This window comes from Malaclemys terrapin, chromosome 11, assembly GCF_027887155.1.
Source record: "Malaclemys terrapin pileata isolate rMalTer1 chromosome 11, rMalTer1.hap1, whole genome shotgun sequence".
Lineage (NCBI taxonomy): Eukaryota > Metazoa > Chordata > Testudines > Emydidae > Malaclemys > Malaclemys terrapin.
The window spans coordinates 17,398,412-17,424,707 of NC_071515.1; the positions used below are offsets into that span (position 1 = coordinate 17,398,412).

The 26,296-nt window shown below is 42.9% G+C and overlaps 1 protein-coding gene across 6 annotated transcripts in view; it reads right to left on the reverse strand.

Annotated features, from left to right (window-relative positions):
* PIKFYVE (phosphoinositide kinase, FYVE-type zinc finger containing) overlaps positions 1 to 24,105 on the reverse strand; it is a 95,616-nt gene extending 71,511 nt beyond the window's left edge. For 3 of the 6 annotated variants that reach the window (XM_054043982.1, XM_054043981.1, XM_054043977.1), the window contains exons 1-7: positions 22,175 to 22,250; positions 17,314 to 17,495; positions 15,476 to 15,646; positions 10,211 to 10,329; positions 7,571 to 7,742; positions 6,610 to 6,817; positions 4,147 to 4,236 (exon numbers count right to left, since the gene is read on the reverse strand). In XM_054043982.1, coding sequence (XP_053899957.1) covers positions 4,147 to 4,236; positions 6,610 to 6,817; positions 7,571 to 7,742; positions 10,211 to 10,329; positions 15,476 to 15,646; positions 17,314 to 17,485 — 932 coding nt within the window. In that variant the 5' untranslated portion in view covers positions 17,486 to 17,495; positions 22,175 to 22,250. Of the gene's footprint in view, positions 1 to 4,146; positions 4,237 to 6,609; positions 6,818 to 7,570; positions 7,743 to 10,210; positions 10,330 to 15,475; positions 15,647 to 17,313; positions 17,496 to 19,092; positions 19,134 to 22,174; positions 22,251 to 24,035 lie in introns of those variants that run through there. The other 3 variants (XM_054043979.1, XM_054043980.1, XM_054043978.1) reach the window with 3 other exon arrangements.
* Between the last annotated feature and the right edge of the window lie 2,191 nt (positions 24,106 to 26,296).

A 26,296-nucleotide genomic window follows, 5' to 3' on the forward strand; every position in this document is an offset into this window, starting at 1 on the left:
TATGCCTCAGTATCCCTATTTACTTCACTACATAGAGTAGTTCAACTGATTTTAATAGGACCATTTGTGGGTATCCTAACTGTGGCAGACTTGGGTCCTCTAAGAACATCCTTTATAGTCTCTTGTATGACCCTCCTATTTTCAGTACTTTATACTTACCTTGACTGGCAAATAACACTAATCAAATAGCTAGTTAGAATGGTCATCCATATGCCAAAGGAGGTAGAAATGGAATGCAGTCAAGTTAGCAGTCAAATAGCAGCTAAGGCAATGAGCTATATTTGCCTATTCAATGCAATAGAGAATTAGGAGGGAAGTGCAAAAGGCAGCCTTAATACTCCTCAAAACAGAGCATGGCACTACTTTGCCTTGCACATTGATTACTAACTTGCTGTCATTTCTACTAAAAATGCCACAGTGCATTGCAGAGAGAACATGTATTTGATTAACATGTGTCAGGCATTTTGGGGACCTGATGCCATTTTTAACAATGTTTTCTGAAAGGTGATTTAATAATTTTTTAGGGAAATGACTGAGTGACTAATGAACTCTGAACAGTTTAGAGATATTCTAAGCAAAGTCATAAATGCCTAGGGGTTAGAGGGAGTATATCTACACAAGGACTTTATACCAGACTCTGATCAGTTCTGACTGTTAGAAGAAAATAGTTTGGATCTACAGAACACACACCAAAAAAAGTGAGATTGCCTCTTCAGATCCTCAGAGGAGATCTCAAAGCCTGTACACTGCTTTGGGGTCTGGGTTCATCCCTGATTGAGATGGATGGGATATGGCAAGAATGACAGAGAGAGCAGAATATGGGTATTTTTGATGTGAAGTGGCTCTAAAAAAAAGCCACCTGCCAAAGAGAGGGGCCATGAACAGTCCCCTCCCTCCTCCAGCACAAAATGGACTACAATCAGAAGAGTGAGAAATAGCAAAACGCTAAAAGCAAATAAGCAAGGGCCACAGGGAGGAAGCACCGGCTCTTCATAACTATTCTGCTAAGACTAAGCATTTAGGATACAACTGCCGCCCAGGAAACCTTCCTAGCTCTGGACAGAATACAGCTGCATACCTACTCAATGGAAGCTGCTTGGTACAGCTGAAATAGAAAAATAATCTAGGCCTTTAAGTGCCTGACATTTAGCCCTTATTTTTGAAAGCCATGGCAAGAGTATCATGACAGTCAGCTCTTACACTAGGATACCTGTGGAAAGGTAAGGATGTAGACATGGCTTTTCTAGATCTTTGTGTAGTATCTCTAACAAGTTGATTGTGGTTCTATAGCCCTTACTACAGTATTCCCCAGTTACACCATTTTTTGTTAAGTCACTTTAAAAATACTTTACTCTTTACTTACACATTGAGATCAAGTTGGTATAAATCAGAAAAAACTATACTTTTTTGGGGGGCGAGCAGTTTGTTGGGGTATTTTTGCTATCAAACCCACTGAATGTACCATTGTCCTCAAAGTGCCTATTATAACAAGTGGCCTGTAAAATCTATTCAGAGATTTTAGGTTCAGTACTGACTTGTAACTTCACAGGGCTTTTAGTGCACATAAAATAGTTAACCAGCCATCCAAGATCAGTCCCAAAAGCCTCCCTCAACATGCCCTTCCCAACGCTTTAAAAATTAATTCATAATTATTCCACTTAGTTTGCTATACACTGGAGTTCTAATGAGATCCAGTAAGTGTGAGTCCCCTCCAATACCTATCCCAATAGGGGTTTTGCTGCACTTTATCTCCCGGATATTTACTGCAAATTTTGTCATCTGGGATTTTTAATCCCTTTACTTCCTGCAGCAGTGACAGAATAGCCTTCTTAAAGGGATGACAAAGTTTGTTTGTTTAGCTGGAGATGCCCACACAGTGCTTTTAACACGTTAAATGCTAAGCACTATTAGAATTCATAGTCTGCCAAAAGAAAACATTCAGCCTCTGTCGCATGACCCAAAGCTACAGATGCCAAGAGAGTCTCATTGGCTGGGACACTGACTTTGCCAAAATTCTCAGGATTCAGAGATAGGGGTGGCTTTGCATCATCACTCTGTATTTCAGGACAGATACTCAGGTCAGAGAGCCATTCCAAAACAGTTACTAAGAACTGTTAGACTGAACTGCTGCAGCTGCAAATTGGGTCAGCCAGGCATTGCTCAAGACACTCCTACACCACATAAGCAGCCAGCTAGTCCGAGCCTTCTTGGAACAGCGCTCTAAGCCCCACCTTCTCGAGCAGGGAACTGGGAGTAGAGGGAGAGTAGCTTCAGGGCCCTAGCAGCTTCTGAATGTTTTTACAGTCATTCAGCATTGAGCTTTAACTCTGGACTTCCTGGTCTGTTTGCCGATCATTCATAGATTGTTGGCACTAACGCACTTATAGGTTTCTCACCCTCCTCCCCTTTTTATCATCTATATCTAGCTCCTCAACCCCACTTTCCTCCACTGTTCCTTTGTTTTGAAGTCTCAGTGGAGCTCAAAAGAGGAAGAACTGAACTACCAAAATATGAGCTACTAAAGCAGCCACATAATCTCCTTTTAAACCAGGCAGGCCCTCCATTTCCCCCTGCCCACCTCCGTTATCTTAACTTGTTCTGCCCATGTCTCCTTAGATAGCCTTGAAGAGCATTTTTGTAATACTGAGTACATTGGTGACACTCAGTGATCTTTCTAGAGGACAATACCAACTCTCTGAAACTTCTTTAACAATATTAAGCCTCACATTATCTTTTCCTAGCCATCATGTTCTCTCCTTGTGTTTGTGTCCTAGATTTGGCAGTTACAACTGGAAGCTCTTTGGGGTAGGAACCAGTTATTATGTAGCACCACCAAAGAAACTTACTGTATCAAAAATGACTAAATTCTAGCAAGGGATTCCCCATCAGAAAGCTCATTTAGACAAAAGCTTTAGAAAAAACTGCAGCTGATTATTAAGTTTTTACGTTTATTAAAATCTACTTCAGCCCCTGGAAATTTAACCACTCTTATACAAGATCAGGCGTGGGAAGAGTGAAGTGAGAAAAGGAACAAGGCTATCTAGTTCAGCCAGCAGCAGATGTAAGAAAAAAAATTCCTACAGATTTGCTGCATCCTCCAACACTTCAAACAAGCAAACAACTGAAATCCAGGGAATAGTCTATGCTCAGTTCATTCAAAAGCAGCCTGAACAGAATTTGCCTACAGAGTTCCAAAAACACAAAGAATGAACACAGCTGTTGAGGTCAGGAGAGATTTCTCCAATTGAATCTGCCAGGGGACCTCAATGCAGAAGTTAGTGACCCAAATGGAATTCAGCCAGGACAACTGGGCTAACATGATTTCTCTTACAAGAGGTGCTAATGAATAAGGGGGCATGCATCCAGATGCTACTCCAAGCAGCCTTAAACGACCGCTTTGGTTTTAGCAGCCTAGTGACACAGGCGAAGTTAAAAGTGAACCAATCAATTCAGTACAGCATCTCTTGTTCTTGTTACCATAATTCTTCCTTCTGTTCCCTTTCAACCTCCCCACATAAGTGCTAATTTTTCCACCTTTCTACTTACACCATTTCTCCTGCTCTCAAAAGCTTTCAATTTCCTCTCACCTTTTCCCAATCTTGGCCTTTAGGACATAACCACAGACTCCTCCCCCAGCCTCTCTTCCTGTCTCTCACTAACCTGCTTCCATGCTTTCGTTTCATTCTGTTTCAATGGAACAGCCAATCCAGTTTTCATGGTACCATCAAAACAGCCACACTACTGAACTAGAGTAACAGTACAATCTTACTGTATTCCTGGTCCTTTTTCTCCCCAACCCTATTAGTCTTGCTTGTTTAGTCACATGTAGCCTGCAAGCTCCTCAGGGCAGGAAGCATTTTTAGCTGTACATTAGAATACTTAAATACATTTGGCATTGTACAATTACTGAAAGCAAAGACATTTGGGCTCTTCAATGACCACAAGTGAACGGGATTTTAACCTCACATCTCTACCAACAGATTGCACCTTTAATAGCACAGTGGTTCTCTCATTACGTCAGGACACAGGTTCAGAACTGATCAAGAGAAGATTTTACCAAATCATATTTATTTCATATTCACGATGCATGGTATTGTGATTAGGAAGAGAGATCTTCAACGGACGCACATACATTTGTTAATTTACCTGTTTCGAGCAGGAGACTTCCCTGGATCCTCCTGTACAGACACAAGGCGTGTTGACAGTGTGGTAGTTGAAGAGTCTGGGTGAATCAGACTGCAAAGAATAGAGCTCTGTTAAGACAACCACCATCACAAAGAAGCACTAAAAAACAGTCCCAGTTAAACCAACACTATTTGGGAGAACATGATTTGCACACTTGATAAGTTAAAAAGCAGCCAGAGCACAGGGGAAAAATCCTTCATAACGTCAGCCCAAGGACAGCTGTACAAAAGACTGGTTTGGTGCTCTCGTTTTAGACTCCACCGCCAGCGTCTTTCAAAATGCATAACTCCTCACCCACTCTTCATCCTCATCCCCTTCCCCATTACCCTGCCTCTCCTCTTTCCCACGTGGTTGTGCTAGTGCCTGATACTCCCTGCCCTTCCTCCTTCACAACATTCCCCCGCTCCAAGAAATTCATGACCTTAAATATCTAAAGCCCGTCCACAGAGCTACTGATAAAGAACATAGCTACCGCCATAACACATGCACAAGCCTCAGTAACCCTCTCTTATCAGTATAACCTTTGTCCTCATATTTCTCCTCAAATTCAGTAGAATAGTAGCAAACTTGAGTTCTTGTTACCCTGGGAAGGCCGAGCTGCAGCTTCTTTTCAATATTCTCTTTAAGCAGCCTACACCGACCATGAAGTACCTCATGGCTTACGAACATAAATTAAGTTCTGCTTTAATTGCAAAGCTGAGTTCAGTTTGCCAAGTTTCTATTGCAGTACTGTTAAGAAGTTTGCTTAAGACTTTCAGCATGCACTCCCTTACTAATGAATTTTAGGCCTAATCTGGTGGGAGGGGGAGAAACAAAAACGAGCTAGCTTCTTCCAAAAACCATTACACCATGCTCATTTAGCCAATTTCCCTACAATACTGATAATTATGACATCTCCAGAGATACCAGTCTTTCAAGACTCAGAAGAACTTTTCCTCCAAGGTTGTATTAAGACTGTCAAGAATAAAGTTGCAAATGCTTTCCACACACCATTATTCTACTTGGGAATTGTTGCACTCCCTAAAAGACAGCATGGGAGGGGAGAAAAGCTATAAAGGTAGATCAGAAGGTCTCATGATCTATAGTATTTTGCAGCATTCTCATACACCTGAAAAGCAACAGATGCCTTTGTGAGAATGCCACAGAACTCGCTGTTCTACAGTTCAGATTCCTTGGACAGCACTTCTATCAGACACTTTAAAAATACTAGTTTGTTTTTAATAAAATGCTGAGGCCTACACTGTATATACTTAGCAAAGGAATTTAGTTAGAGTCCCCAGATACAAGGTTAGAAATGGTTAGCAAACTGCCTACATCGAGTATTAGTTTATAGACTGTCTTAACATTTAAGAAACGATCCAAGACGAAGAATCATTCACCTTGGCAGAATCTCTTCAACACTAGATCTTTATTTAGACCTAAAGACAGCTTATACAGAGTACTTTCATTCTAGTTGTTAGCACGCACTGAAAGGAAGTTGAAGTGGAAATCAGTATTCTCTGAAGACAGACGTTTTCTGAGCTCTCTTTTATTGCCAGTACAGCATTAACCACTAGCATACATAGAAAAAAAATCCAACTCTTGCCCCTAGAGAAGTTACATATCGCCACTTATAGTACTCTTCTGGTTACAAAACAAGCATGATTGGAGTCCTCTTAATATAGTTTTATCCTGACCCTGCAGTCCTGGAACATATTTGGGTTCTTCTCACACTAATCAAGATCAGTGAGAGTAAACTTCATGTTGTGGCTTAAGTGCTGTACAAGACAAGACTGTTTCTCTTTCCTCTCTAGTGGTCTTAGATAGAAAATTACTAAGAGAGCTTTGGCTCTTTTGACAGAGATAAAAGAACCTCTCAAGTTGTCCCTGCAGCCTCATACCAGGCGTTTGACTCTTTCTGCAGATGGTTACTGTCTGCTAATTTCATCAGTATTGGCCCAGAGAGCATTTTTTGAGTCTACCATTCCTAATTATGACAGTCAGCAAGCTAACACTTTATTGAACTGAAGCCTGACTCACCAGTGGCTGAACAAAAACAGAAATGCCTTCCATCTCTATGAAACCGCAAGCCTACACGGTTACAGTGAATGCTCCTATTCACATTACCAGCTTCCAGCTCCAGTCTAGTTGTAAAGGGTTTATTATTCCAAATGCCAACAGCCTCACTAAGATTGGGCAATTCCCAGAGGAATTACTGGCCACATCTCTTCTCTCCATTGAAGGAGAAAGTTAGAACCAAGCGCAGGGTTCAGTCTTTTATAGAAGATACGCCTAAATTATCAGAGACAAACTAACAGCCTGAACCTACATAGGTGAGGTAATATCTTGTAGTGCTCCAACTTCTTCACCTAAAAACAGATGACAATCTGGCAGTGTGGCTGAGATTCTAACCCCTAACCAAAGTAATATGAAACCATTTCATACCTTTGCCAAGTAAGATCCTCCTCTAAAAAGATATTTCGGCTAGCTTTTCTACTCCCAACAGGAGTACGTGGCTCTCCAGGTTCCAGTACAGATACACAACAGGTAGAATCAGATAGAGCATTTAAGTCTTCCCCAATGGAGTTACTGTCTGTGGAATGCGCATAGCTTAAAGCTATTTTGCGGCAGTAAGTGCAAGCTCGGAGATCCCCTGTAGAAAAAGGAAGCAGGAGGCGTGTAAGCCAGTGTACGGGAGAAGTGAACAAAAAGCGTACAGGAGAAGTGCCCTGCTTGGGAGAGTCCCGTAAAATCTGTTAAAGCAGGGGTTCCCTGTTTCAGGACTTGTGCACTAACTTGAGTTTCTGGGGCTCATTTGAAGAAAAGCAAAAAAAAAAAAAAAAAAAAAAAAAAAAAAAAAAATCCTAACCACACAAGTAAATTCTCCAAGTTCAAAAGTTAAGCATGTAGATCTGTTTCATGTAGAGCTGGTTACCACCCCAAAGAAGCTTACATGCTACCAAAATTATGGAGTGGTAGTAGCAAGTGAAGAATTACAAACCAGATGGGAACAAGCGGTCTCTCAATTGTTTCTAGACTTCAGAGCTCAGAGTTGAATATTGAAAATTTTTTAAGTAAAATGAATTTGTGGAATTGATTGAACGCATATTCAGCCATTTTAAGAAAGCAAGTTTTATTTGTGAACATACTTTGTCATGTTTGACATGTCTGTTAGACAATGGCCAGCTTTCTTTGTTTCTTCATCCTTTTAAGATGATTCACCCTTTTCTTATCTAATAAAGTTTTCCAAAGCACCTCAGTGATTTATAAGCCCTAGGCTCATTGGAAATCAAAACTATTTGGGCCCCTTAATTCTTTAGCAACCAGTATTCTGAGTGCATTAGATATCTGAAAAACAATCTATTTTTAATACATAAATGCACCAGAAACAAATAAAAGAACATACCTGTGTAACCCATAAATTTTCCAGGGATTTCCTGGTTGCAGCATCGGCTACAGAAGATCTGCCCACACAGCCGACAGTGGTGTCTGCGTCGGAAGGTGGTGAATTTCTCACTACAGTCATAACATTCTTTACACTGGCTGTCTGGCATCCAGTACTGCTTTAAATCACTATCCTACAAAGTAAGTCATATTAGAGAAATGAGACAGTATTCTCTGCTCCTGGCTGCTACACAAGCAGTGAGTGAAAAAAGTGAAGCTGGACAGATTTATAAAATTAGGATAGTTCATAGATTTGACGCAGCACTGTAAAGAGTCACAAGGTCATAAATAAAATGATTGATCAAGTTCTTAGCCACAGAACTAAACTGAATTATCCTGATCAAATTCTCAATCTGGCTAGTCCATTAAGAAAATGTTTCAACAATCAAAGCTTGCAATCTGTAGGTAAGACTTCAACTAGCACATGAAAAATTGATTTATTTTCCTTCCCCTGCTCATCCCTACTACATGTCAGACCCTCAGCTAGTGAGGTAATAAAGTAAACATATATACAGAAGATGTTGTTTCAGAATGTACAGGACCTGACGCAACTATCAAACTGAAGTGTCTTTGTCAAACGAGACTGCTTTGCAATATATTTGCAACACAGCAGAGGGTGCCCAAAAAGCAGCTTTGACTGAGTCAGTGTCTCTGGTGCTGCATGCTCTAGTGCAAGGTCTTTTAGCATCTGATGGGTGTTTCAGACAAAGACAATGTGCTCTATAGTAGAGTTGTACCAGGACCCACAATAAGAGAATGCTTGTTTGAGTCATTTCACACAGCAGCTGAAGATCTCCACATTCAGACAGAATATTATTGCAGTTTGTTCAGATGTTGCCATGGTGATTACATGTAATTGCAGCCTGCACACAAGGATCTACCAGGATCCCATAAAACATCTCACAACTTCATTGGGTCATAGCAGCAAGAGCTTGACCGTGATGATCTCATCTTCCAAGAGTTCGGGAAATGCCTGAAAAGCTGTATCAGGTCCTTCTAAAGCTACTGGCATTGAACTCTGCAGAGTTATCAACAGTGGACTCTTGACTTTATGTACTACTCTGTAATAACATGTTAGTGAAGGGGAGCCCAAACCCCTTTCTTCACTGAAGCAGAGACTCTTGTGCCGATGCAATAGTTTATCTCTTCTGATTAAGAACAGCACAGGTCTCCGCAAATGATAATCAACTTCTCCTTGCTGATGTCTCCAGTAATTTATCTTGGGTGGCATGCTTAGGTCTACCAAATTGATATATTTGGGTCATTTAAAAAGAGAGCTCAACTTTTCTGTCCATGTGCATTCCACCCTGGCCAGAGCATTCATAACAGGGTAAGAGCATTCCTCAGGAGGTTTGAAAATTGGTCTACTCAAGAGGAAATTACTCTGATCCTTTTATTTTTGTTTCAGACTTCAAAGGAACTGAGGAGCTGATCAGGAACTCCTATGTCAGCATCAGGAACCTCAGACCCAGCTGCAGGCATTCTTTCCTGATAATAGTGGGATAAAAATGTAGATCTAACTTCTCCATTCACAACGCTGACAGAGCCACTGCAAAGCCTGTGTGACAAGATCCTGCCACAGAACCTCTAGCAAGCCAAAATCTGCTGAGCTCCTGTCTCTGCAAAGACCTTGAAAATTCCTATCCCAGTACCTTTGCTGATCAGGCAACTACTGCATGATGGTGAGAGGGGAAAAAAGAAAAAAAAAAAAAAAAAAAAAGCACCACAATTGTCTGTTGAAGCGAAGGACTTTAGCCTGCACTTCCCCAGTTAATCATCATCACATGGAACATCTTTTGTCAGCAAAAGGGTTGCATCCAATCTGCTCTAACACAACTTACGTGCTAAAAACCACCTAGTTTCACCCCTTCCCAGTTTTATTGTTAATAAAGATACACAACTGCCTGCTCATACCTTGTCCCCAGGCTTGGCTATTCATGTTAGGTCTGCTCTGTTCACAACAGAGATTTTCTCCAGATAGCCAACCCCACTGGGATGTGAAGGGAGGTGGAGCTAAGTCAGCAGAACCCATTTAACTTTTTCCCAGCAGGATCCACACCTGCTAATATGCTGGAGTGTTTCAGGCAAATATTCCCAGCCTGTTACAATCACATCAAACTGAGTGTATTTAAAGTGCTGTACTTCGTTTGAAACTAAAGTTAGATTTCCAGAACTTCAGAATTAGCTGCTATTGCTACAATTACAAGATTTCATGTGCTCATGGTTAGATCTTGGGGAGCAACATCATGAAATATTATAGTAAAGGGAGGAATGAGGTCATCCTGCTCTGAAAGTTCTGGAAACTCTAATCTAGTAAGTAATTCAATAGGAAATACAAACAATGGCAAGCAATTTATATCAAAAGTTGACTTCACCAGTTTGAATTTCTCCCCATTCCTCACTCAAATATAGCAAGTTTACTCATACTCTGTTCTACTGAATGCTAGTTAAAACAAAAAACAAAAAACACCAAGAGAACTTCATAAGGTTTTGCTCTTTTCCATTGGCAATACACGGAACACAGCAACACAGAACCTTTTAACATTTTAATTTCTATATGCTTTGACTGACCTAAACTCAATTAAAACCCTTGATGCAGTACCTGGCTTTTCCCTTCCATGATTTCTTTGAGACGTTTTAAGACCGTGCTGAGACTTCTGAGCTGAACAGCTGTCCGAGGATCATGGCCACTGAGAGAAGGTTCCACTTTCCTTCGTGTGTCTGAAGGGGAGAGAAACTTATCGTCACCATCAAAGGCACTATAGAAATGTGTGCGTCATATAACGCAACATGCCGTTGGAAAAAGAAGAGTTCACCGGGTATGTAGTTTAGGAAGTTAGAATTTGCATCATTACTTTTTTTAAAAAGAGCTGCCTTATGTCAGATAGAGAGAGTCAGTAGTAATCTGCATTCAAAGTAACTTGAATTTTTCTGTAACCACCTATCTGTCCCCTCTAGTATAATACCATAGAATCTAAGAACTTAAATAGGCATCACTGCTCAAAACAAGTGGTAGTTCTCATCCAGTGTTTTCTAAAAAGAAATGCAAATTCTTATACAATGGAAGTCTCATTCTAAAATATCTTCTAAAGCACTAATAATCACCAGATTGCAGCAGAAAACTTGAATTCAGTCCTGTACTGTACATAAAGGCTTAATTCAAGACTATTTCAAACAGCAATAACTATTCATTCAAATCCCAGGACACAGCTGAGAGTCTCCATTGAAACCGTCAGATTCATTAAGGATACAAAGAAGTGCATCCACAGGTTTCACTTCACCAGCTTATAATAGCCATGTTTATAGTTAAGTTTAAGCCACTTTTCCACACATTTTTCTGTTTGTTGCAATTAGTTTCACTACTAATTGGTTACAAACATGAAATTAAATCATTGACATTTAGGGTGTAATAAAGAGTCAGTCTCTTCAAAACGTTTACAACATGATTCACCTTGGTATTACATAATGCATTTTTTCCTGCCTAATATTCCATAGAAAAGTTTTGAAAGAGAGTTACTTCTCTACATTGTTTGTTTGCTTTTCAAAACAGCTTAAAGTTTCTTACCAGCTTCCTCGCTCGCCATCTGACAAGCATTTTATTTTGTTCCCTCTGGTACAGAGAAAATAGACATGGCTGCTTTTTGTTTACTGCTTTACATATCACTGATGTCAGCAGGAACGCTGAAAGCACTGGCAAGAGCACGTTAGTTAACTGTTGCTGTGCAGTAAAAATTAGGTTCTGACTTTTGGGGGTGTGACAGAAGAAACTTTGTCTTTAAAGCACCATAGTTAACTAAAAATATCTACTAGGAATCTATTGAATGGCCTCATTCCTAGAAAATGTGTTTATCAGCCCAGATGCAAGAAAACATTTAGAGATTTGTCCACAAAGCCACTACAGACCTGCAACAAGAACAAAATATTTTTAAAAAAAGATTCCAAGTGTTTAGATCTTATTATACCTTTAACCACCTGGAATTTAAAGGCCAAACAGAGTGTCATTTTGGAGTATGTCAATAGTATGTGAGTCTGATATTTTAACAAGATTTAAGTGAATTTAGGATTTCAAATGAGCATAAATATCTTTACTACTTTAAATCTTAAGATCTCTTCCCTGTCTCCAGCAGAGTATTCCCAGTATTCAGCAGGACAGCCTGGAAAGTAAATGCTTCAACTTCCAGATGAGCATGTGTTCTAGTGACATAAGCGTTACTTAAATTATCTCTTCTATCAGAGGTATCAAAACTTCTACATGAACTAGCCTATCATACCATTTGATCTGCAAGTACCAGTCAAAGCTCTTCTTAAACAAATGGTTTCAAGAAATAAGAATGTTTAAATTAGGTAAGTGTGTTGCAAAACAGGACAAGAAGGTTAGTGAAAATTTCTATTTACATAGCTAACTATGTACTAGTTAGTTTTTAAATCTAACTTTTACTCTAACAGGTCAAAAGGATAAATGGGGACACATACAGGGCTCATTCAAGTGTGTGTACCACCAATAGTGGAAACACAGTGCTAAGTAATTTAAGAGACATTGACCCAATTTTAATATCAGTCAATTCTCAGTTCCCCTGCAAGAATCTCTCCTGCTATTGGCTTTGCAGAACTGAGTGCATTGTGCACAACATGAACAGAATGTAGTTGGATGCAGTCTCTTTTCTAGTCTCTCTCCTATGATTTTCAGTCAGTTCCTCCCATATGCCCTCTACTTTCCTTTACTCCCAGTTCATGCCCTTGCCACTCCCCATTACCTGCTTTCTCTGTTACAGCCATCAAACACAATAGCATTACTGAGCATGTTTGAGTAACAAGCTAGAAATGCTATTAATATTAAATGCTGCTACTTCAACTGGACAACTTATGAAGATCTACTCAAAGTGGATAGAAGAATCAGGACATTAACTCGGAGTCATGCTGCCTTGGTGCAATTTGAACCATGGAACTTGGCACACAGATGTATATTCTAACTCCAACTGAAGCAGTTTGAGTCCATTGCTTCCATATGAGAGATACTAATGCCCCTTCCCCTCCCCCCATCGCACACCTTGTGTAATCATTTAAATTTGTGCAATGGTTACATGAAGGGCAGGACAACAGAATCAGACCCAGAATCTCACGGCTGATCCCTTTGTGCTGCACCCAGCAAACCTATCTTCAGAAAGCATGGCATCCGACTGTCTCTTCTCAATTCCATTTATGCAATAGCAGTTAAGTAAAAATGTAATTAATATTTTGGGGCAAATTTACCTTAACATTACTGTATGACTAGAAGTAGAAAACAGTCCAGATTCCAAGCGTGAACTTTGCTTTCAGCTTACCATTTTGTTGCTAAAACGTTTAAGATAGTAATTTCTGCTCCTTCTCTGGATTTAAAACTGTAGTTAGCTAACAAATACTATCCCCAGAGTTATGTGACTATCAATTGCACAGAGAGAAGGTTGAAATGGGGACCTCACAGGTTCTATTTCTACCTCTTCCATCAGCTCAGTAAGGACTTCGGAAGTTTGCACCTCAGTTTATCTCCTTATTTACATCAGGCTTTAATTGTCTGAAGGGATTAAATAGTGTACTTCATACTAATACCTGTTGTAATGTAAAGATAAATTATAACACCTAAAGGTGAGGGGCCAAATCCACAGAAGCATTTAGGGGGCTAAAGATACCAAAATGTGTCTTGTTGGATTTGAAGAGCATATAAGCAAGTTAGGCACCTAATTTCCATTGACATAACGAAAATTTGGCAATTTAAGTGATTTTGTAAATCCAACCAGGCACCTGTCAGCATCTTTCATCCCCCTAAATATCTTTGTACATCTGCCCAAGAACTTTACTTACATTTGTAAACAAAAGAAGGGGGAGTCTACCCAGTGTTTTAGGAACCCTGTCATAAGTTCCAGAGACACGTGTAAACCTGAATACAAGACTCCCTTAAACATGTTCGTGTCAGCACCTTAAGAAAGGCAGAAACACATGATAAAGGAGGAAATTGATCCTGAGGAGGGGGAAGAGACTTGAAGGGTTTTTTTGTTTGTTTGTTTTTTAAAAGAAGAATATGGGAAAGCAGGAGAGACTTGACAATATCCTTTCCAAAGAGAAAATCCTGATCATTTACACCCTTATTGCAGAGTTAATGTTTTGTCACTGTAGTTACATTTTACCAGACTTGAGATATTCAACAAGATATCAGGCCATTTATTGGAATACACGATGGCATTATAAACAGAATTTGAATATGTACTTCTTTCTAGCGGTAACCAGCAAGTCACTGGGAAGAAGTGTGAAGTTCAGCCTGTCTATTTAGACACACTAGCTTGTCATGCAGTAAGTGTAAGGCTACAGCATGCCACACACTAACTGTGTGGATCCTGCTGATAAGAGCTACATAAGTGCACCTCAGGGAACTTTTAGGGCACATCAGCGGCGTACACACACACTCACACACACACACACACACAGAGCTAGTGCGCCACAGGCAAGTGCAAGGCAAAGTTACATCCCAGCTTGCCCCGCAGAAAGTGCTTGTGCAGATTTGCACTTAGATATAATGGGCCTGATTCACATCTTGGTTACTCTAGTCTTGTTCCAGTGTAAGTCCATTGAAATGCATTGAGTTACCTGGAATTAAACTGGAGTAATGCAGTAGTAAGTCAACCTCAATGAGACTAAGAATCTATTTTGTGGCAGCTTACTTCCAGCAGAAGCTAAAACCCAAGGCTTCCTCCTCCTCCTCTCTCACACACAACGCGTTTAGCCTATTGGATAGGTTGGATGCCTGACAGTATCTGAAGTTGTCTCAAAAACAGCAGTTACTCCACCTACCCCAAAACATAAGAGCAGTTAAATAGCACAAGCAACAAAGCAAAGAGAATGACAATGAATATATCCAACTGGAACATCATGCGGGACTAAGCTAGATAAAATGGTGGCTACCAACATTGGAATTTTGCCAGAATGCCAGGATTAGACACCTCTACTCTTCTGGAGCGTACCAGGGAATCTTAATAGCCACAAGCTGTCAAGACCTGGTTCGATGTCCCATGTGAGAGCATTCCTGACAGTACAATACTCTAGCTCCATGCTGAGGCGTTACTTTAGTAGGAATCAGAAGGATTGCCAATGCCACATCATGAATCACCACCACCACTTGCTGCAGCACCTCTGTTCTTTGGAGGGCTGCCATCAAGGTACTGGCTCAGCAGTTACACAATGGCAGATTCCAGTAGCGTTAAACTCATTCGAGATCGCTGGCTAGAAGCGATTCAGTACGGCCTATGAGTAGCGTCACTAAATCAGGCACTTAAAGCATTTTCTGCAAGTGCCCATTGCATCGCCTCCTCAAAGATGCAACAAGTGAATGTTACGGGTAGTCTGAAGCCAGAGGGACCGTGTTTTGTCTTGTTAGGACTGAGCCCTATAATTCATTTTGAGGTGTCAGTTCTGTATTCTTAGATTTCGGCAGAATAATTAGGCACTTAAACTTTTATCCAAAAATGCCATCCAGGCTATGTAGAGATGACTCAACATTTTTGACCTAGGAATTTCTGCTAGCCTTACTTGAGCAAGATAACATTTTGTCAAGAGTGATTATAAAAAGCTGTGCTGGCCAAGTTACTATGGTGTCTTGAGAGAAGAGCAGACATGCTCATGAGGAGGAGAAGTTACAGTTTAAACAGAAGGTTATGTAGTCTAATTGGCAAGCAGAGCCAGGAATTTCCCAAGTTTTAAGCCCTGTTCTTGCCTTGGGAAAGTGACTGAAACGCTCTTTACCTTAGTTTCCCCACCTGAAAAGTGGAAGTACCTCCCTCCCACGAGTAGACAGCACCCATGGAAAATACAGCAAACATTAAAATTAGGCACACATTACCTAAAGTTGCAGAAGCTCTGCGTTGTAGCTCCCCAGTAAGCTGCTTTTTGTATGGAACAGGGGACCTCAGAGACTGGGCCCTTGAGGTATGCTGAGGACTGGACCAAGTCCCACTCAGTGCCTGCTGCTCACCCTGGCCACTCTCTGCAGGAGATGAAAGTCTACCATCATCTAAGTTTAAGAACAGCAAGAAACCAACACTTCAAAAGGGAAATAGAAACCTAGCACCACAAGCAAGTTTAAAGCTAAAGAAGCTTTATAGATTGTTCATTTGAATTATTTGTAATATGGTAGTGCCTAGGGGACTCGACAGGAATCAAGGCTCCCATTGTATTAGGCATTGTACAAACAGAACTAGGAAGCTCTTCAGGGCAGGAACCAAACCAGGTTCTACACTCTCTCATTTCATAAGTATTCTCTTCATGAAGAAAGAATTGCAAAGACAAATTATAACAAGTGTAATTCTTCTACATAATAATCACGTATGAATAGTTCTTGCTACCAGCCTGCCTTTTGGAAGATAGATCTTTTGGATTGATTTGAAAGCCAGTTTTTCTAGTACAGTGGCAACATATTTAACAATATGAATAGAGCCTCTTATTAATAAGTCACCTTCTTCAAATAGAAGCTTGAGTATAGCTAAGCTGATCTTGCTGGTTTGAGTAACACACTCACATTGTGTCTTATTTATTTAGTTCAGCAGAATTTCTACGCTTTAACCATTTTGTGATCCTGGCCATACTTATCTTATACAACTCAAATTAACCTGCTCAATTTAGTGTTAAAGTTCACACTGGCATGTCAAGTTTGGCCCAAAGTTTTGTACAAGCTTGTTTTTACCCCCAAAAAACCACCTAGTTTCAACATCTAACCATTGGATCAAGTTAGACCACTCTCTACTAGCCTGAAGAGTCTATTATTACATATTTGCTCCCCACTTAAGTACTTATAGACCATAATCAAGGCACCCCTTACTCTTTTTGGTAAGCTAAATAGATTGAGATCCTTAAGTCTATCACTCTAAGGTGTGTTTTTCTAATCCTTTACTCATTCTTGTGGCTCTCCTCTGAACGCTCTACAATTTATCAACATCCTTCTTGAACGGTAAATACCAGAACTTGACACAATATTCCAACAGCAGCCACACCAGTGCCAAATAGAGAGGTAAAATAACCTCCCTACTCCTACCTGAGATTCTCTGTTTATGCATTGCAGGATCACATTAGCCTTTAGAAATGCACTTCAAGAAGCAGTTCCCCTATGTGCATTATTGAAACTTCACCATTTAGAGACCATAGACATGGTGCCAGATTCACTGGGGATGGGGAGTAGAGAAAAGCAGGGCCAGGGATAGAATTTGCACCAGAAATGCTCATCTCACTAATGAGGGCAGGCAGTGGTAGGCTGCTTCCATCCCTGGGAATTTCTTATAAGGGGGTGATCTTTACATTCCTACTAGGGATCCACAGAAGCCTTACTGAAAGAGGCTTATTAATGCATCTCTCCCACCAGCTAGTCCCCACCCATCGCTGGCTGCTGCCAGCTCTCAATCTAGGTAGATCAGAGATTGCAAGCAACGCACACTTCTACATTTTCCACTCCTGGCAGACTTAATCCTATGACCAAGGTTCTACCACCTTGCCAGAAAGTGAATCTAGCTCATATATTCTACTAAAGAAAGTAAAACTCTCATAGGAGAGTTATCATTCATTTAGCTATCTGGCAGTCTGAAACCATGCCCTCATCTCATGAAGTATCATAGTTTGAAATACTAGTTATGCATTAACATGGAATTAGGACATTTAGGCACAATTAATTGCTTCATAATGAGTGTTTACCTTTGCCAAAACGAAAGAGATTTACAAAGGAGCTGTAGGCAGATTTAAAAGGAGGCTCATCTTGATCAGGAGTCAATGGTTTGAAATGAGTGAGATGAGAGGGACTGCTAGGAGAGCGGGGCAGATCACTGACAGAGTCCAGTGTTGGAGATTGTCTGTCATCTGTGGCCATCTCATGTGTCCTGGAAAAGAATTTAAGTGTATTATATACACACGTTTTACAAACCTGAATGTGATCAAGCAAAAGCAACATCCAGTCAGCTGGAAGACCTGTGAAACTGGATACCAAAAGTGGGCTCTGCACTGTTCTGATTACACATCTTGGTTCTTGGTCCACAGAGAATGGCTTTTTTACCTGTCAAGAGGAAGTTATGAATCGTTGCAGAGAGACTGTGTTTTGACTTCATATTCTTAGGAGGAAGAACTAGAAGTAACAGTTGAATTCAAGAACTACACAGGTCAGGCACCAATAAGGAAATAGAAATTAGGATCACAAATTGTTTTATGGGCGGCTTAGAACTCTAAGGAGATAGAACTTCTAATGCTAAATAAAAGGAGAACTGGAAAATCCAGTTACTGTTCAATGAGTAAGATATCTTGCTGTGCAGGGAAAAAGGCAGTGTAAAGACTGATGTTCATCGGAGCGTAACTAGTTAGAGCAGTGGCCAAAGCTGTAGTTCACGAGATCATATGCAATTCTTTCAGAACTTCTTTTTTTATTTGTCAGCTCTGTCTGAAAATAAGGAACATACATATGCAAAGGTCTCTGCAAGAAATCAAGCAAGTTCTTGGTTTGCTTTTTCTTGCTAGTTTGTGTGGTAAGATTAGCCCTTATTGCAGGAAGTGGGGGGATCCCCAAGCTTGGTTTCACACTTAGATTTCTTTTGCTGTTCTAGGATTGTTTTCTCTCTTCTCTTTTGAAGGGAGTGGGTAATAATTTCCTAGTTTTACAAGAAAACTGCCAATGCCCTTAGGTATGTCTGAGGTACCTCAATCCTAGCCTGTAACACCTGCTCTACTGTTCTAGTAGTTTTGCATCACAGAAGCCTCATGGAACTCTGCCACAATACAGGCACAGAGGCCCACATCCTCAAAAGTATCTAGGCTCCTTTAAACTTCCATTAAAGTCAACTGGAGTTAGGTGCCTAAATACCTGTGAGGGATCTGGGCAGTCTCTCCAAATTTAAACAGCATTTTCAAGAGGATTACTTTTAGTGGCTATTTCAACCCTTTTCTCTCTGGTACTGCATGCGACAGCAAATTAGATAACAGGCAGGTAATGATTCCTCCATTAACAATCACTTATTTAAGCTCTTCATGTGATGGTTTCTATCAAAAGTGTATCTGGAGGATTAGCCAGCTCAACAACTGCTATCTCTATAGTGGAGTAACCTTTCCCTCATCTCAAATATACACACGTTTCTCTCCTTCTTTATACTGCAATACAAGACAAAACACATAGCATTACATATAATGCTAACAAAACTATCAGAACAAAGCCATCAGAGGCCTAAAAAAAAAAAAAAAAAAAAAAAGTCAGTCCTGTCTCATCACCTGGATGGTTTAATTAGGCAAGGTAAGTGGACCCATGTCATTTATCTTCAGAACTAGGCAATACAAAATCTGTCAGGAGAAATATTTTACTCCATAAGAACAATGGCTGGATTCTGTGCCTAATTGAATGGGCTGGGGAAGAAAAAGGATATTTACTGTTAAATTAGATGATAATAAAGCTCTTAGATTTCATTTCAGAAGTGATTGGTAAGCAAATGTATTCACCCTTCCTGGACAATACTCCACTTCTCCTAGGTCAAGGATTCCATTAGACATTCTTCTCTGCTTCCCACACACCCTCAAGAAACAGATGGAAATAGTTGCTCACTTGTACTTGGTGCAGAAACTAAACAGCCAAGAGGCACATGATACCAATCAACAGACTAGAAAGAAAAAACAGATCATGCCTCCCCCCCGTGGAACCAGGAAGATAATCTAAAGTGACTTTAGCTATGGTCAAATTTTGTCCATATGCCTTATCTATAACAAATGCAGTGTTAGGGCAGTACAGTAGCTGACTTACCTATGTCTTCATGCATTTTAAAAATGTATGGACATGTAAATATTGTGACTGTCTAGAACAGGGTTGGCAACCTGTGGCACACAAGCTGATTTTCAGTGGCACTCACACTGGTCCTGGCCACCGGTCCGGGTGGCTCTGCATTTTAATTTAATTTTAAATGAAGCTTCTTAAACGTTTTAAAAACCTTATTTACTTTACATACAACAATAGTTTAGTTATATATTATAGACTTATAGAAAGAGACCTTCTAAAAATGTTACAATGTATTACTGGCACGCGAAACCTTAAATTGGAGTGAATAAATGAAGACTTGGCATACCACTTCTGAAAGGTTGCCGACCCCTGGTCTAGAATACAGATCAAACAGAATACCAAATGATTGGTTATAACAGCTCAGAGACATTATGGTGTAACAGGTCAATACATGCACTTAACCAATTGCTTTCTTGCTATTCTGTATTACTTGTAATCCATTACATGTATTCCAGGTTTAAAGGCGACATAATCTTAATTTTAATAGTCTTAAAACTGCATCAAACACTTGAAGATTAGTTATAGAATATCACCTTTGAATATCCTGGAAGCCTCTCAGTTGCCATCACAACCTTGTCAGAGGAAGGTAAACATTTTCCCCTTCCTCTGTTTTATATAGCACATAATTCAGCTCTTGCTGCCAGGAGTCACTGCTGTATTTACATCACTTGGTTTTAGAGAGCATTGTGAGATGCAGTTTTTATAAAAGGCATATTTTTTGAGAGACAAGGTGGGAGTGAGGTAATTTTTTTATTGGCCCAATTTATGAGGAGAGGCTGAGGGAACTGGGATTGTTTATTTTGCAGAAGAGAAGAATGAGGGGGGATTTGATAGCTGTTTTCAACTACCTGAAAGGGGGTTCCACAGAGGATGGATCTGGACCAGGGGTCGGCAACCTACGGCACGCAAGCCGATTTTGAATGGCACGCTGCTGCCTGCCGCGGTCCCGGCCCCCAGCCCCACTCAGCCCCCCTGCGCACCGCTCTCCCCTGCGGGGGCAGGAGGTAGAAGCTTGGTCCTGCTGCAGCCAAGTTTCCCTCCTCCCCCACTTCTTCCCCCAGTGTGGTGCTTTCCTGCCCCTCCTCCTCCCTGTCCCTGCCGCTGATCAGCTGATGGCCCTTCAAGGGGGAGGGGGAGGAGTGGCAGCGTGCTCCCTGCTCCGTAGAGGAAGCAGAGAAGAGATAGGGTCAGGGCCTTGGGGAAAGGAGTGGAACAGAGCATTTCCCTTCCAGCCCCCTGCCATGAACCGCTCAGGGCAGGGGGCTGGGAGCACCCCAGCCCTCTGCCCTGACCCCTGAATTCCCCCCCCAGCCTTCTGCCCTGACCCCTGAACTCCCCCCCACACACACACCCAGCCTTCTGCCCTGCACCTCCATTCCACCCTGAACCCCCCCACACACTCCAGCCCTCTGCCCTGACCCCTGAACCTCCCCACACCCCCACTGCCCTCTGCCCTGACCCCCACACACCCCCAGCCTTCTGCCCTGCACCCCCACACACCCCAGCCCTCTGCCTGGACCCCTGAACCCCCCATACTCCCACTGCCCTCTGCCCTGACCCCCCACACACCCAGCCTTCTGCCATGACCCCTGAACCCCCACAGGTCTGAGGTCCCAGCTGCCAGCCGGCGTCCCAGCCACAGGCCCCGCTCAGCCCGCTGACGGCCTAGGTGAACAGAACCCCAGGTTGGCAGCGAGCTGAGCAGGCTGGCGGTGTAAGATCAGCATTTTAATTTAATTTTAAATGAAGCTTCTTAAACATTTTGAAAACCTTGTTTACTTTACATAACTAAACTATTGTATATAATATAGACTTATAGAGAGAGACCTTCTAAAAAACATTAAAATGTATTACCGGCACACAAAACCTTAAATTAAAGTGAATAAATGAAGACTCGGCACACCACTTCTGAAAGGTTGCCTACCACTGATCTAGACGGTTCTCAGTGGTGGCAGATGACAGAACAAGAAGTAATGGTCTCAAGTTGCAGTGGGGGAGGTTTAGGTTGGATATTAGGAAAAACTATTTCATTAGGAGGGTGGTGAAGCACTGGAATGGGTTACCTAGGAAGGTGGTGGAATCTCCTTCCTTAGAGGTTTTTAAGGTCAGGCTTGACAAAGCCCTGGCTGGGATGATTTAGTTGGGGATTGGTCCTGCTTTGAGCAGGGGGTTGGACTAGATAACCTCCCGAGGTCCCTTCCAATCCTGATAGTCTATGATTCTAACTTTTATTGGTGAAAGAGACAAGCTTAGGAGCTACACACACCTCTTCTGGGTCTCTGAGTTTCCTTGTAAGCAGAGGGGTCCCCTTCAGCCTCAAGCTTAATACAGGGGCACAAAAAAAGTCAAAACATACTCATGTGCATCGCTGGGGGAAAAGGAAGAGAAGCCGGGGAGATACTCGGACTCCAGAGGTAACAGAACGCGCCTCTCAGCCCATCTTCCCTCACAATGCCAGCAGGTGCCCTGCACGACGTGTCCTTGCACAGGAGTCTAGGAGTGGGGGGGGGAGGGGCGCTAGCTTTAAAAGCATCAACTTCCCCTAGCTCCCGGGGGGATTACGGGCCACTAAGGCACCATCACGGCTTTGATCACAAGGGAGGCGCTTTCATTGCGGACAGGACGTAAGACACGACAGCACCAGCCAGACACTCCCGGGGGGAGGGCGGCAGCGCCCCCGCCCAGACCCGGCCCTCCCGACCCGACCCGAGGCCGGCACTCCCTGGGCCCCCCCAATCGCCTACCCCGTACCTTCTCCCTGCTGCCTCAGACCGCCGCCGCGGGGGGAGCACCTCTCATACCGGCCGGGGCGCCTCTTGAGTCTTCACCATGAACCCTCTATCCGCTTCCTGTCTCCCGGGCCGCCCCTCCTAGCAACCGGCCTCCCGAGCCCAAACCAATCGACAGCCGAGGGCAACGAGCACAGAGCCCGCAGCAATCGAGCCGCAGAGCAATCCACCCGGGTTCAGCCCAGCTTGCCGCATCAGAGCCGGAGGCTGACAAAAGTCCCTCGCTCGTGTTGGCCCCAGTATACCTGCCTTGTCCTTGCACGCACATCCATAGGTCCCCCCGCACTTGGGTTGCTGCAGATCGTTGGCACCAGGTGGAAGCATAATGGAGCGGAGGTGAGCAGAGGGCTGGTCACATAGAGCAATGAACCCCACTGCATTTTAATTTTCCTGCACGAGTAAACGTTGGGGGTGCCTCCTGTTGGGTCTTTGTGGCGTCCTGCATTTGGGCCATGGAAGGTTACGAGGGATCGAGCTGAGCCCTCCAGCCTGCAGTGTTTCCTCTTACACCAGCACTGACACATGATTGACACAGCTTTTATATAGAATTCAAAACATAAGGGTCCATGCATGGGTCCATGTCTATAGCTCTCTAAATGTATTGTGAACTTCACCAGGCAGATTTTATTAAGCAAACACCCACACGCATTTACAAACTTTTTAGCCAAGTGTAGTAACCTAGCGGGGGGTGGGGGGAGAGAATTAAGTGCAGGGGGGGGTTTCAAATCCTTGCAATTTAGATTCCATCTATGCTCCAAAACCCCATTCACTTTTACACCTGGTTTGAAAACTGAGAGGGGAAGGAGAACCATGAAATTATTGCAAAGAATTCATCTTTTTCTAGTCAAAATGTCAATGAAATGTTTGATTAATATTTCCAGCATAGTCAGAGGATGGGATTTTCAAAGGTGCTTAGCCTCGGCATAACTCCGCTCTCATTATATTCAACATTGACACTCCGATGATTTCCAATGAGAGCACAGTTGAGCCAACACTGGACATTGTTTCAAAATCCCACCCCTAGCATATGCAGGACCTGACAGTCTGCTGTCTTGCACAGTTATTGACACCTGTACATAGTGAGCGCCAAAATGCAACCAAATCTCAATTCCCCCCTCATCTACTTTGGACAGGTGTAAATGACTATACACTGTGCAAGATGCACAACCCCTAAATTAAACAAGAGGAATCAGTTCTCTTCAGACATATAACCTCCACTGACAAAGCCAACAGAATGTGTAAACACCATAAGCTGAACAGCACTGGAATGCTTTCTTTTTTCTCTTTTTGGGGGTATGGGGGACAATGGTGTTTGTTTAAATAGGGGGGAGGGATAGCTCAGTGGTTTATTGACCTCCTAAACCCAGGGTTGTGAGCTCAATCCTTGAGGGGGCTACTTAGGGATCTGGGACAAAATCAGTACTTGGTCCTGCTAGTGAAGGCAGGGGGCTGGACTCAATGACCTTTCAAGGTCCCTTCTAGTTCTAGGAGATAGGATATCTCCATTTATAAAATAAATAAATTCCTGCAAATTAAGATCCTTTTCCTGCAAACACTTTTTCTCTTCTATTCTATAGAGGTTCTTATACTGTGATGACCATTGTAGCATTTGAGCACCTTCCAGTTGTAGCACTTTTCCTTTAAATGACGTGACTAACATCTGTCACATATTTATTCTCTCCTCCACGTCCCAGGAGAATTTTGTACAGCTAGTTGTCTTGGTAAGGTATTCTTGTTAGTGGTAGTAGTTGTGGTTTTTGTTTGGTTGGGGGGGGGGGGGGGGTTAGTATACATTTATGTTAGAGAAGGTCAAAGAAATGCACCTTGCACTGGGGAGTGGTGAGGTTTGTGAGGTTCCTGAGGGAGTTCATTCCACAGCCTCAGGCCACCCCACAGAGAAAACACTGTCTCCTGCACAGACAAGTGTTGCTGGTTTTGTAGAGCATTCCCCTGTGCCAGAGAAGTGAAGTTCTCAATCACAGTCTTTGTCCCGGAGCTTTAGGCACTCTTTTAGATATCCTGGGCCCAGGCCCGGAGTACCTTGAAAATAAACACCAAAACCTTGACTGGATTCTCAATATTCTATGGGAAGCCAGCATAGAGAGTGGAGGACAGGGCCTATGTGTTCACGGTAGCCTGTATGGCTGAGGAGACTTGCTGCAAACATTCTGTACCAGTTGGAGTTTCCTATGTGCTGAGGCTTTGTGCTCAGGTACGCTGCATTGCTGTAATCCAACTGAGAAATGATTAAAGTGTGAATGAGTGAGGCCAGATCATCATTCTCCAGCATGGGATGGAGCCTCCTAGCCGACCAGAGATAGAAAGAGACACTCATGTGAGAAGTCAGCATGAACGAGGAATCCATGAATACTCTTAAACTGAGGACTGAATTGACCAATTGTGTGTGTGTTCTTTCAACCAAAGAAGACCGCTACTGCACTTAACTTTAAGCACCAGAAGTCTCTTTGAACTCAATAGATCATGGGTGCAGGTGCAGGGCTTTACTTTTTGAGGAGAAAAGTATAATTTTTTTATCAAATATTATTTTCTTAATATCTTGCACTATAGCATCTTTTGTCTGACATTCTCAAAGGATTTTACCAACACTAATTCTCTGTTCGATGCACAAGTGAAAGACTGATTAAATTGTAGAGGACAGCCCAAAGATGCAAGTAGAATAAGGCTGGAAAATGCCCATTCAACAGTGTTCTGTAGCCACATTACACCAATGCCTTTCTGGGGAATGCCCCTGGCATAGAGACCTCCCTGGCAGATTCACACTGACTCTGCCTCTCTCCTTGAAAGAGCTATTGCCATAGGGTCTGTGTTGGGGCAAACCGGGGTGGGAGTTGGCACAGCCAACACATTCCTACAGCCCAGTGATTCCCCAGCTAATGCAGAGCCCAAGACGGTGGTGGCATGAGTTAGGGCAGCCTTCAGGGCTATCCTAACCTGCACCAGGCACTGGCCCAACCCCCAGCAGCCCCAAGTCATGGGGGAAACAATTCACCTCCTCTCAACCCCTGTGCCAAGTTCTGTACAGAGATGATTCTGGCCCAAAGGGAGCAGGTTGACAGGAGGCCCCAGCAGAGAAAAGTGAGTGAGAGGGGGGATAAGAAGGAATGAAAGCTGGGTTGTGGGCAGAGCCGTGAAAGGCAGGGCTAGAAGCTGATGTTGGGGTCTGATATCCCCTACAGCAGGGATAGTCAGTAGGCAGACCATGGGCCAAATCCAGACCAACAGATGCTTTTGAATGAACCCCAACATCTTTTTATTTACTTATCATTATGATTTGTTTTCTTTTCTCTGGAGTCTGGACCTTGACTATACCTTGACCAAGAAATGTGGACCTTATCAAAAAATAATTGACTCCCCCTGCCCTACAGCCTGACACAGGCCCACAGGGCTAAGGTCTGATGGGGGCAGGGGTGTTGAGGGACTTGGCTGGTATCCCACCGGGATACTCAGGTGAGCCTCAGCCTCACCTGAGTTAATGTATAACCTATATGGGAGCATCTGCCTGCCTTGGCCTCCCTTCTTCTCACCGCTACCTCCCCCTTCCTCCTGCTCCCACCTCTCCTCTACCTCCCTTCCCTTCTCCTTCCTCCTCCCCAGGGCGGTCTTAGGGGTGGGCCACCAAGGCGACTGCCCAGGGGCACCATAGTCAAGGGGGTGCCGTGTGGCAGTGCAGAGGTGCCCATTACCCATGTGGAGTCAGAAACTGCTCCCGGCTGGCAGGGGAGTGCTGCATTGGGGGCGGGGAGCACCCAGATTTCTCCCTGCTTCCTCCCAGCAGAGGAAGGGGGGGGGCAATGGTGATGCAACACAGATACTGCTTGCCCCCCTACGGGGCAGTAAGGGTGGAAGTGAGGAGCAACATCAAGTGCTCCGTGCATCCAGGTCACTTTCCCCATCTGGGCTGTGCCCTGAGTCCAGCATCAGGAGTTGCTGCTCTCTGCCTTAACCTCATGCCGCCCAGGTGGGGAAAGTGACCTGGATGCAGGGAGCCCTGATGTCGCTCCCCGACCCCCTAGCACCCCAGAGAAGCAGCGTTCCCTGGGGGAGTGAGCAGCAATGCCAGCTC